Source organism: Amblyomma americanum, chromosome 8, assembly GCF_052857255.1.
Source record: "Amblyomma americanum isolate KBUSLIRL-KWMA chromosome 8, ASM5285725v1, whole genome shotgun sequence".
In the NCBI taxonomy this organism is placed as follows: Eukaryota; Metazoa; Arthropoda; class Arachnida; order Ixodida; family Ixodidae; genus Amblyomma; species Amblyomma americanum.
Window position 1 is genome coordinate 28,032,006 of NC_135504.1, and position 13,135 is coordinate 28,045,140.

Consider the following 13,135-nt stretch of genomic DNA (forward strand, 5'->3'; position numbering starts at 1 on the left):
GCACCAGGTCAGGGAAGCTTGTACCCATTGTATCACCGGTGGGTACCCAGCGGCATTGGGGATCGAACCCCGCACCTCCCGCATGCGAGATGAATGCTCAACCACTAGGCCACCGCTGCAGTCCTTCCTTGGTGGGCAGTTTGCTCACATCTGGTGAGCAGGTTGTGATGACGCCTCAAGGTCACGTGACCTAGGTGGCCCACATTCCTCTTACGTTGCTTCCTGGGGACCAGCTGCCAGGGCCATGCCCGTCATTTTTCGCTCACAGCACCGACAGCCCCGATGCCATATTTTCTGTGATTTTCTGCATGCCTCATGTCAGCTGTATGATTCCTTATGGATGCATGGTGCTCCATGCGTAAAGAAAACTATGCAGATTGGTTTGGCAATTGAAAATTAAAACTGTGTGCTGCCACCACAGTCACTTCCGCAGGTCACAAATTCTGGCGGTGGCTTTCCCAGACGAGCAGTAGGCAGTGCATGAGCAAATTTCGGATAAAACGGGGTAGCAAATACTCACTAGCATCTGCCTGAGTTCAGCCTTGGAACTACAGAGGAAACCTACAGAGCTTTCTCAGAAGCTTTGCAGGTGAACAAAAATTCGTCCCTTTCCAGGGATCGAACCCATGACCGCCACCTGTTAGTATGGGCAGTCACTCTACCAACTGAGCTAACCAGGATGGCTAGCAGATGGTAGGACAAGAGAGAACTGACCAATAACTTTGTGGTGGGGGAACTTAAGTTGCATGTGTTTTGGGGAAAGCCCAAGCTGGAGTGCATTTCAGTCAAGGGAGCTCAGTGCAGCCATACAGCTAATTACTCCATTGATTTAAGCCTACTCCAACTCAGGGGTTTGCCCCAAACACTTTCTACTAACAGTCTCTCCTCCATCAAGTTGTCGATAAATTCATCATCACCCTGCCATCTGCTAGCTATCTGGACTAGTTTGAACTGCTGCACCCCTCTCCAATTCTCAAGTGCTCACTGGCTGTAATGGCGCATTCCAGTCCGCAATCCGGAGCGGTTTTTTTGCATCGTGAAACCAAAGAGTGTGTTTAAATGGGCGATTTAAATTCAGATCCTCAGTTCTGTTTTGACTGTGATGAATATCTTTCTACCTCATGGATTTAAAGAACTTCTCCGAATCGCCGATTGGAATGTGCTGTTAGTATATAGCAGGGTGTTGACCACGTTAGCCATCGCCATCGCTGCTCCTGTGAAAAGACAAAGACTGTGGTACCGTATCTTGGTGCACTGCCAAAGTCCGCGCTGTGCATAGCGACGAGGACGACGTGGAACTGAGGAACGAGCTGGGAGCTCTGCCGGTTAAACCTAGGCTCTATTCCTCCTTGGAAGCCAAATGTGAGGTTCTGCAAAGTGGGGTTTCCCGCATATGTAGCTGACCAAACCAATGTGGTGGTGTTCACGCTAAAACTGTGAAGGCGACACGACAGGTTCCATGGGTGCAGGTGTTAGGTATGCAACCCGTTATGGAAAGAAGGAGCATCAAAAAAAAAAAACGCATGCTTTGGCGTTCTGCTTGTTCGAAGTGGGTGGTTGGCTGTCTTGTTCTCATCAGGTATGATAAGCAGAAAAGCCTACTTGCAGAATTTCGCTCAAGTCCAAGCCTAGCAGCATCCAAACGTGACCAGTCCCCGTGATAAATGACTGAGAAGAAAGTTAAGAGGACTCATTTGTACTCTTTTCCTGACACTTTATACTCGATCTTGAGATAATTTGCCCGTATATTGTGGTTTATTTATGAAAGTTGGATTTATGAAAGTCTACCTGTTATTTGAGTGCTGCGGAATGTCCAGAAAGTTTCGAATGTTATAAAATTCTTTAATATCAATTTTTCGAATCAGATATGAAATAAATAACAAATGCATTCTGTTCGTATTCGAAATTTCAAAGATTTGCATATCCCTTGTGATTTGCAGAGTACATAACAAATTGGAAAAGCACCTTTTTCAAGTATTTGCACATGTGTGATAACTAGCTTTAATGGCATGTGGAACTAGTACCTCTGCTAGGTAGCAAGTTTTAACTTTCCAGAAGTGGCATGTGCCACAGTGGTTGGCGTGGCGCTCATGAACTCTATCAAGGTTGGGTTACGCGCAACGCCAGTACACTTGAAAATAGGAGGTTAGATGGCCGCCACCATAGCTCAGTTGGTAGGGCACTGTATGCACTATGTCATGGGTTTGGATTGCTCTGTTTGCATGCTGTTTTGTTCTACTTGGTGCGGAATTATCTTTCATCTAAAAAAAATGATTCAGCAACTAATTTCTCGCTATGATCAACAGTTCAGAAAAAAAAATATACAATCCCCATAATACCTTCCAGGGTTCCAGTGACTTTTGGCTTCATTTCACATATGTTTATCACCATTCGTGCAGCTTCACACAGCGTACTTTAGTGGCACTTGCGGCATAATCTGCTCACTGTGAGGCGAGTTCAGTGAGCTGACTTCACTTGTGGGGCAGGGTGTTGTACTAACAGCAACGACTGCCAATGCAACCCACCCCTGCAGGTGCTGCCCATGAACCCGGAACTGCCGGCAGACCTATTCACATCGTGCCTGACGACGCCCGTGCAAATGGCGCTGCGCTGGTTCGTGCTGCAGCGTGCAAGCCGGCTGGTGCCCAGCGTGACACTGGAGCTTCTGGAGCGGGTTCCGGGGCAGCTGCATGACCGGCGCACCATGCTGGGCGAGCTCAACTGGATCTTTACAGCCATCACGGACACCATTGCATGGAACGTGCTGCCGCGGGCACTGTTCCAGCGGCTCTTCCGGCAGGACCTGCTGGTAGCCAGCCTGTTCCGCAACTTCCTGCTGGCAGAGCGAGTGATGCGTGCCTATGACTGCCAACCCGTGTCGGAGCCTCCACTGCCAGCCACCTTCCAGCACCCCATGTGGCAGGCATGGGACCTGGCGCTGGACCTGTGTCTGGCGCAGCTGGCGCGCGTCCAGCAGGGGCACCCCTTCCAGCACTCGCCCTTCTTTGCCCAGCAGCTGACTGCCTTCCAGGTGTGGCTAACGTTCGGGTCGGAGCGGGCGGCGCCTCCCGAGCAGCTGCCAATCGTGCTGCAGGTGCTGCTCAGCCAGATCCACCGGGTGCGCGCCCTCGACCTGCTGGGGCGCTTCCTTGACCTGGGGCCCTGGGCCGTCAACCTGGTCAGTGGCCAGAAGTTACAGCCTGCTACCACTGTTTTGCAAAAACAGTATATTTATTATTACAACAGATTTTTGGCTATGTCTGGTTACACAAACTTTTCATCAATAACGCCAGCTACACCATCGACGGAGCAAGCAACGTGCCAGTCAGCCACTCTGCGGCTGAACTATTAATGGAGTGACACAGTTACAAACTCTAGGCTCCTGTACCTCTCTGTTAGTTTCCAAAAAAATATTGTCACCAAGTATAGCAGTGTCGTAGCGAGCACTTCATTGTCATGGATGTCAAGTCCGATTTAGTAGAGTCGCCATTTTTTTACTGTAGCCACAGTTATGGGCACATTTCCCGGTTCTGTGGTGTAGGTGGTGGCGTCATGCTTAGCGTAAAACAACGGAAGGGTGCGAGGAGGGAGAGGAGGAAAGATTAGCAGCTCTGTGCCAAGTGCTGCTTCACAGGTTTGTGGTGCCCTCTGTTTGCTGCTGCGCCAACTAGTCTTTAGGTCGTTTTCATTACCACAAACTAGTGTTGTACCGCGTCGCACCTCGCAGGTGTGGTAACCGTCAGGAAATATTTTTAGATCGGTGCTTGCTAAAGCATACTCTGTACTACACACACACCCAAAGGCATTGTGAAAGTGTGGACCAAGTAGCCAAAGTCTAGAAGTGTCTGCTCTTGTTTCTTTCATGTGGAGCGCCCGTCTCATTTCTCTCTGCAGGCCCTCTCAGTGGGGATCTTTCCCTACATACTCAAGCTGCTGCAGAGCTGTGCTCGGGATCTGAGGCCCCTCCTGGTGTCCATCTGGGCCAAGATACTCGCTGTTGATCAGGTGGAGCGCATTTCTCGGTTGTTCCAGGGTGTTTCACGCTCTGTCTGGCCCTTACATGACTGTTTATTCTCTGCTCTTGGCTTTCAGTCGTGCCAAGTTGACCTGGTTCGAGACAACGGCCACCGCTACTTTCTCAGTGTCCTCTCTGACCTGTCAATGCCGGCAAGTTTCAGTCTTGAAGCCTTTTGTTCCCTGTAGCACTGGCTGACTATCACCGGCCAGTAATTTTTATTTTACTTCTGTTTGTATTCATGGTTCTGCAAGGAGTTATCTTTTAGTAGGAGTAGATGATGATATTTTGTTAAAAAATCCCATCATATATTCTCTCTGTTCCTTGCAGAGTTATCTTGCTACAGCATACATAATTTACGAACAAATAAAAATGGCAGCATCAGGGGGAGAAGTAAATCTTGTTGCGTTTCTTGTTTTTGTTGTGTTATCTGAAAAAAAGAAAAAATCTTCCCACTAAATGATCTTTTTTATGGTACTGTTTTGTTTTAAAATATTTTTATCGCACTATCATTGTTCCTACTCTATTTATTTGCCCTTTCAATCATAGCATTGTGTCCCGATTTTTTTTATTGCATGGCCTTACTTGTTTGTGTTATGAATGTTTTGCTCTTCCTTATTCAACCCCCTCTCATGTAATGCCCTTGTGGGTCCTTAGGGCATCTAAACAAACAAACAAACAAAAATCTGGATTTCTTGTGTGCAGCCTGAGCACCGAACCATGGCCGCCTTTGTCATGTCATGCATCGTGGCCAACTACCCAAGTGGTCAGGTAAGCGCCCTCTGTTCATGCAGTTTGGCTTTGCATTAACCTTCGATTTGATTAAGAATGGGGACCTGGAACCTTCGTGCTATCCTGGCAAATAATGTTTACAATGGTCCCCTCAGGGCATGCTTGCTGACTGAGGGCCTTGTGATGTACACTTTAGGGGGGGAAGCTGGTCTTAGAAAAAAAAATTTCTATTAATGAAGTCACAATTATTAAATCTTCAGGGAACATGTATTTTTGATTGGTGATTCCAAATATGTAATTTAATTTAATGTACAAGTCTTTGTGTGCTTAATGCAACATGTTATGTAACTTTTTGTGTTTTAAAAAAATTCTACTGCCGGGAACTTGCTAGCACACGGGCGCCAAAAACGCTAAGGCGCCCGTGTGCTGTGTGATGTCAGTGCACGGTAAAGATCATTATTCCGGAGCCCTCCACTACGGCACCTCTTCTTCCTTTTCAGGTGTCCAATGATATATGAGACAGATACTGCGCCATTTCCTTTTCCCCAAAAAACCAATTATTAACTTGCTAGAATTTATGCCGTCGGCTTGTCTTGACATCAAGCTGTGCAATAAGGGTAAAATTATTATCCTACCTATCATAGAAGTTGAGCTACAGGGTATTGAACTTGGTACTTCACAAATGGGAAGAAAAATTTGTATTCCTGTTTCTGAACTGACAACTTCAAAATCCTATAACTCTACTTTTATGACAGATAGGATGATAATTTTACCTGTATTGCATACCTTAATGTCAAGAGAAACTAATAGCATGCATTCTAGCAAGTTCCCTGCAGTAGAATTTCTTGAAAGCTCTCCACACAAAGTTGCATAACGTATTGCATAAGTGCTCAAGGAATTGTAGTACGTGAAATAAAATAACATATTTAGAATTAGCATGCAAAAATACATGTTCTCTGGAGATTTCATAATTGTGACCTCCTTAACAAAAATTTTTTTCTAAGACCCTCTTCCCCCCTTTATATAAGATGTGGCAGTGCTGTGATGTTGGTAGCATGACTGCCAGCACGTCTTAATCATGCGCAGGCTGTCTAGCCACTGAAAGCGAAACGTTGAAGTTTCTTGCACTGTTACGCGTTGGGGTGCTGTGCAGGAGGCCGCCCTGAAGGGCAGTGTAATTGCCCTGTGCCTGGAGCAGCTGACGGACAGCCATGCCCGCCTGCGCCAGTGGCTGGCCATCTGCCTGGGCCGCACATGGAGCGGATACACGGCCGCCCGCTGGTGCGGCATCCGGGACAGTGCCCACGAGAAACTCCACACGCTGCTGGCCGACCCCACGCCCGAGGCAAGCACTGTGGCCTGTGTGCGAGTCATCGTCACAGCAGCGTGCCTGTTTGCTTGTTTACGTAGCCCTCGAAGTCTGAGGCACTGAAGGGCGGTGCTTGCAGTATGAAATTATGCAAAATACAATGACAGTGAAAGAAACAAAGTAGCGGGCGAGTAAGTTGCGTGGGTGTGTTATGTTAGCTAATGCAGGGCAGAAATGGTTCAATGGGGGCAGGCAGTCTCGTGCGAGGGTTCCAGCTGTGGGAGGTTCAGGTAATGAAGGAGTCGCTGCAGTTTCTTGTCTTACTCGACATAGTTTCAACATTGTGAGTGGTCTAGTTGGAATGAGATGTACAAATGTCAAGAAATCAAATGTGTGTGAAGATTGGGACGAGCATAAAATGTTTTGTGAAATAAGTAAAGGCAAGAAAACTTCCAACGAGAAGACACTGAAGGTAAGCTTAATTGATGTTTCATTCATGATATGCTAGCAGTGCCATTTTGCAGTGTTCGGTCCTGCATGTTGTGGCGCTGCGTGTTAACGCTCTTGGGTTCTGAATTGTTCCGGCAGGTGAGGGCTGCTGCAGTGTTTGCACTTGGCACCCTTCTCAACTGCCCGGCCAAGCGCACTGACCACGCCGACACCATCGACCACAACATCGGCATGACCCTCATCTCGTCAGTGGCCAACGACGGCAGCCCCGTGGTCCGCAAGGTGAAGCTTCACTTCGGGTTTGGAGCATGGGGCAGGGTCATTTCTCAGTTGGCTTTGATGGCCTTCTTATGAAATAGGAGTAGCCCAGTCATAGTTTAATGTTTGTAGTATAAAGTTAGTGTGGGCGAAAAATCCATGTGCAGCGCACATTACGCTGTATGAAGCTTGTCTAGTGGCCTATGTAATTTTTCAGTATATATGTTTTGGACTTTGCAGGGCTTGTGTCGATAGTATTCGCAACCAGTTGGCACCTTATTGGCGTGTTGAAATTCAAATATGCCATCATAGCTACAACTTTTGGCGTGATTGTTGCCTGCAAATTGTGGCAGTCGCTTTTGAGAGCTTTACCATAGCAACAACTCTGGGAAAAGAATTTGTTCGTCTTTGTATCATCATCCTTTGCAATTTTTGCCTGTCTTAATTTTTTTCTTCTTAATTGAAACAAACGCTGTTAATGCGCTTAACATTGCCATCTGTAATTGTGAAAAAAAATTACCCTGCCTTAACGTTGGATGTGCTTTGAGCCATTGTTACTACACAGTGGCATGGCGTTCTGTGTAATGCATCTGTACGATGATCCTCTAAAGCTGTTGTCGATTACACGTATGCCAGCATGCTGCAAATGCATGTGTGTGTGGAAATGCAAATGGATGCTATGCTTTATCACAAATGTGTAGAAGTGCATACAGTGGATGGAGCCAGATTGCACAGCATCCATCTGGTACACACCACTGTTTGTGGCAAAGTAACTACCCGGGAGTGAACAAAACATGGCGGCTTCGAGCTCCGAAACTCTTTGCAGTTGCCACATGGTTGGTGGCGAGCTTCTTTCACCTCTGGCTCACACTTGTCCAAAGAGAAGGAAAACAGGACCTCTGGCCAAAGGCTGGGGTTAAAATGTCTCTCTCGGGTGCCTCTCTTGGGCGCAATTTCTCTCTCGGGGCGTAATGCGTGGAAGCCCAGGGACACGGGATGTAATCCTGGCCGCGGCGGCCGCATTTCAGCGGTGGTGGATATGCTGTGCAATGTCAGTGCAGCTTTGGGACGTTGCAACCCACGTACCATAGCGTGCCAAAAGGGGAAGGAACTGGCTGTCATGCCATTACCCTGATTCAACAGAAGCACCTAATTGCAGGGGTGGTTGTCTCTCGCCTAGTACTTACTACGCCAGGTGCCCGGGACAGTTGCTTGGAGTGTATGCATAATGAGCCTTTGATTCCTCCTCCCGTGTCCAGGAGCTGGTGGTGGCCCTGCAGTGGCTGCTGTTTGTGTTCGAGACGCAGTTTGTGGCCGTGGCTTACCAGCACCTGGAGGAGGAGACCTGCCGTGAGGGTCTGCAGGCTGCCACCGCTGTGGCCCACCTGCTAAGCCCCCCCACCAGTGCTGCCGTGGGTGAGTTGATGAGCCAGCTGAAGAAAAGCTCCGCGTGCCCCAACTTGGAGGCTCACAGGAGCACGCACCACCTCCTTTAAGAAGAGTGAAACGGTTTTGAAGGTTTCCACTTAATATGTGTTCACTGTATAGAACAAACGCTTTTGAGCACTCACACTAAGTATGAGTCTCTGGATAGGAGCCGACGATTGTTATTAATTTCTAAAAACTGGTTTTTAAAATTCCGGGGCCAATTGATCACCACATACTGGTGGTTTTTGGAACCATTTCCTAGTGTGTGCACTTTTGTGAGTACTGGTGATGCCATGGTGAGTGACAGGCCACCGGACGCTACCATCCGCTGCAGCCACATCAGAGGCACAATTTCGGGCCATTCGCTATGACTTTTGCAATTGCTCAAGACAAATATGCCTTGCTGGTGAGGGGTCGAACACGGGCATGTTATTCCTGAAGACTTACGTGAGCCACCTGCCTGGAGCGCATTGGACTGACTGGGGTTTGCATGCAGGTATGGAAGTTCCAGTGCGATCTTCATATGCTTCATATTGTTTGCCTTGCAATTGCATTTCATTCCACGTCAGTTGCTTTGAGATGTTGTAGACTGCATGCAAGGTTGGTTGTCATCGCAAGTACACACCTCCAAAGTACTAAAAAAAAATGGTGAGCAAGCATGAGGTTGTGAATGGCTGCCTACCAAAGGACATGGGTTGAGGGGATCGATTTATATCTAAGGCTGACTTACACATGGCAGTATATGGTATTATGTAACATGTTTTTGAATGAACACCAAGCCCATGACGTCTTATGCAAAACATCATCGGTGCAGCATGCAGCTGGTGCACCACCAGGGGCTGCAAGGTGCAAGGTGCATCACTCTAGTGCTCTGGCGTGGAGCTGTTATTACTTTTTTTTTACAGGTTCACTCTGTTGCCATTTCTTCTGCTTGTAAGTGAGAAATTTCTTCACGGGCGTTTTCCCGTAGTTCCCTGCTAGTAGCCATTCAACATATAATTGTGAAGTTTTATTGTCGACAGGCATTGGCTTTGCTTTATAGCCTTCTCACCATGAGGCTGTTCCGGGACCTTAATGTTCCATTCAAGCTGGTGACATATTACATCGTGACAGAAATGCTTCGTGTGGTGCACATTGCCTGTTCCGTGCCCCTCTTCCCCATTGCATGGACAGGGTGCTTTTCATTGCAGAGACTGCGTCGGGTGGCATGAAGAAGGTGGCATCACGTGACAGGCTCAAGCTGCTGCCCATCACTGGCAACCGTGAGTGTCTTGGTCATGGTGTCACGGCATTGTTTTAGTCGACCAACATTATTCTCCCCATCACTTTCATTACATCATGGGGAAACAGTTTTGCCACTTGTTTAGCTCCGTTGGTGCAGTTCTCAAATCAGGCCATTAATATCACAGCTCGTAGTTCGCACCGTATTAGCAGTCATTGCATTGCATAGTAGCAGTAATTTTTTCATTTCGGTATTCACTTGCAACCATCTTTTGTAAACGCAGTCTGTCACCAGTGAATCTGTTTAATAACCAGGCGCATGTGAATAAGGTTTGCTGCTAATCAAAACTTCTTACTTCCCGTGGTGCGTACTAATTACAGTGGTTTCTTTGCTGCTTTATCAGTATGGAATCAGCTTCTGAATAACGGTGTGCAGTCTTTGGCTTTTGATATTTTTAAACGTTAACTATCTACGTTACTGAGTTGATAACCGACTCATTGTCAACTGCATTTACCAAATCATTATTTGGTGCTTTGCTTTTCTGCTATATCCGATCACTCTAAACCAGTGTTTGTCATTCGATCTTTGTGCTCCAAGACCTCCTCCTGCACGTTCACTGATGTATTGCTCTTTTAAGGGGGTATGAGGGTCTTAAAATTTTTTTTTCTTATTTGTTAACATATCTTACTGAAACTTAGCATGCAGGTATATTATAGGATGCTGATTTTGAATATGCTTTAAGATTTCAAACATCTCACCTGGAAGGAAATATATGGAAAATTAACATATCCTAATTAGGTCATTTCTTACAGGCTTTTATAGCAATTTCATCAGTTAAAGAAAGCTTTTTAAGAATAAGCACACATATGCAAAGGCCCACAGCACATCCTAAAGTTAATAAGTTGTCTATCAATTCGTTTTGTTGGTCATAAATGAATAACGAAGTTGGAAAGCAAAAACAAATGTGGCAGTAATTAGCCCGCACTTGGGCTAATTGCTAATATATCATGTTTAAAGGAAAAAGGAAAGCTTTAGGACTGTGGTGCGACCTTTGGAAATGTCTACATATTCTTAAAAAGCCTTTTTTTAACTGGGGAATTATCATAAAGGCCCATAAGAAATGACCTAATTTGGATGTTATTTTGCCATAAATTGCTTTCCAGGTGAGATATTTGAAATCTATACGAGTATTTAAAATCAGCATTCCATGATACATCTGTGTGCCAAGTTTCAACAGGTTATGTCGACAAATAAAAAACAAGTTTTCAAGACCCTCACCCCCCATTAACCAAGCCAGCATTGTTCTGATTGTGGTCTTGGTATAAAATGTGCACAGTGTTGTCGGGAGCCGTGGTGGAGGGCCTGCCAGAGCCGCCACCCGTCCTGCAGCCGCCTCCGCCGCAGGAGAAGATGCGGCGCGTCTCCTCCAGCACCTCCATCTGCAGCCTGAGTACTCCACTGGGCAGTATCCTGGGTGGCTACACAGGCGTCTACAGCCAAGTGTGGCGTGCCCTGGTCACCCTGGGTAGTGACCCCCACCCGGAGGTGGCCGCCATGGCCCGCCTCCTGCTCAGAGCCTACCGGGACAAGGCCCAGTCCAGCTTCGAGGCCAAGAAGAGCCGCAAGAACTCAGTCTGCCACTCGGAGCCATCCTCGCCTTCGGGCAAGATCAGCTACATGTCGTGAGTGCAGAATGATGTGCATGCTGATGCTGTGTAGACTCGCTCCTAGGCTCCGTGGCTCTTGCTAATAGAAATTCTTAGGCGCTGGCAGTAAGCTCGAGCCACCCAGCGGTTTAGTCCAGATTGGCACCCTGGCAAAAGAAACTGGAAGCGTGGCAGCTATCCAGTGGGATAATCGACGTGTACAAAGTGTTGTTTCTCGGTTGGTGCCCAGGAGCGAGTCCCCACCACCGACCTTGAATGCCAGCCTGCGGCCACCAGCCCAGACACCCACCCGGAGCCACCAGTACCAGCACACGGCGCACTTCAGCCGCTCGCGCAAGATCTTTGACCGCGGTCCCGACGTTCCAGCTCCGGTACGATGTGCCTGACCACGGTCATTTTCTGAATTCAGGAAGCTCCTAAATCGCTCACTTTTATCATCAAGTCCAGTGCTCTCTGTCTCGTTTTATACAAATATTTTTTTAATCTCTCTGCAGTAGTGTGTGGTGATGAATACATTTTGATTCACCTATTTCTGTCTCAGTTTCGGCGGCTTGCACTGCTGGATCCTGACGCCTTTTCCTTTGCGTCTCGGCTCTGGCAGCGTGTTTAGCTGTTGAGTCTTGTGCCCTTATACAAAGCCAAAGTAGAGCTGACCTAAGCAGAAGTGTCAGCCACTTTTATACATTGTATTTTGTTCATTCTAGAATGTGGTAGAATCTCGATGATACGGATTTCACGGGATCGCGAAAAATATTTGTATCATCCGAAGCCTACAAAATTCGTGTGCGAATGCACTGGAAATGCATTTACGCTGATCTGTTTGTGGCTGAGATGATCTATTAACGGCCGCACACCACCACTGACTACCCGTGGCATATACTGTGTGAAATAGCGATTACGATGTCTGCGATGTACGACCACTTGCCACCACTCACTTGTGATGTTGGCATGTGCGAGCCGCATGCCACCGCTGAGGCCCGCGGTACGTACCACACGACTGGTGATATCGACTACTGGTGATCGCAGTGTCCTGCACCGTTGCTCAATGCTCATGATGCATACCACGCAGCTGGTTTACATGCGAATGGAGCGAGTGCCATATTGGCAACTAGGATTAAAAGCAGTCACACGCGGGTTTTGTGTGCTGTCCTACACCATGTCTTTGCAAAAACTGCAGAAGAGCTGGTCAGGGGTGTAGCATACTGGAGCTTAACCCCCTTAGCCTCTTAATAATCTGCTGAAAATGACATGTTGATGTACTACAATAGAATCATGCTAATTTGTGCTTTTGGCTAGTTGAGACATATTTAAAAGTTTAGGTTGGCTGGCTATAATTTCAAAGGCTTTTAAAGCCTTTAATACCTGGAATGTTGACTGGAAATGGCACCACGTGCTGGTTTATCCATATACCGGTACATGTCGCACCAATCCTTACAAGAACAAAAATGATAGTGATGCAGGTTTCACTATTACGTAAGTTGGTCTATTAAAAATCTCAGAACAGAAAGAAAGGCTGCGGAGAAAGTGAAATTGGAAAATGTGGTGATTCATTGTGTGAAATAAATTCAAGTTTGTTTCCCTATTCTTCCTGTGGTCTAACCAGAGGTGCTGCAGAAAGAGTAGGTGCAAACAAGGCTGCTGTCCTGTTTTGAGATTTTTGACCTCTAAGCAACAGTCGCCACCAATCGCTGTCTCAACTCTGTCGGCAGGTGGCGGAAGATGACACGGAAGAGCATCTCAATGCCCGCATCTCGGCACCACTGGTCACCACAGGCTTTGTGGACTGGTGCTCACGCTATTTCACTCGTCCGCTCAACAAGGTGAGCAGCTGGGAAGTGTCTCATGGAAAGGAGTGCTGCAGCCGCTCGTCACTCGCGTGTTATTCTGGTTTCATGCCTGGCATTTGTCTGCCTGAAATTCTTCATATTTGAACAGCGCAATAAAACAACGGGACACAACGAAGAAAGGACACCACAAGCGCTGACTCGCAACTAGATTTTTAATTCACGTCCAAGCATCTTAAATACTAAGAATGCCAAACACAAACAAGAGGG

At 47.1% G+C, this 13,135-nt stretch overlaps 1 protein-coding gene across 2 annotated transcripts in view; it reads left to right on the plus strand.

Moving 5' to 3' along the window:
- Positions 1-13,135, plus strand: part of raptor (regulatory associated protein of MTOR complex 1) — a 50,246-nt gene that overhangs the window by 7,621 nt on the left and 29,490 nt on the right. For both annotated transcript variants that reach the window (XM_077634276.1, XM_077634277.1), the window contains exons 6-16: positions 2,534-3,178; positions 3,895-4,005; positions 4,093-4,167; positions 4,721-4,786; positions 5,901-6,092; positions 6,645-6,788; positions 8,024-8,180; positions 9,383-9,454; positions 10,751-11,096; positions 11,311-11,452; positions 12,791-12,901. In XM_077634276.1, the coding sequence (XP_077490402.1) occupies positions 2,534-3,178; positions 3,895-4,005; positions 4,093-4,167; positions 4,721-4,786; positions 5,901-6,092; positions 6,645-6,788; positions 8,024-8,180; positions 9,383-9,454; positions 10,751-11,096; positions 11,311-11,452; positions 12,791-12,901 (2,061 nt within the window). The remainder of the gene's footprint in view (positions 1-2,533; positions 3,179-3,894; positions 4,006-4,092; positions 4,168-4,720; positions 4,787-5,900; positions 6,093-6,644; positions 6,789-8,023; positions 8,181-9,382; positions 9,455-10,750; positions 11,097-11,310; positions 11,453-12,790; positions 12,902-13,135) is intronic.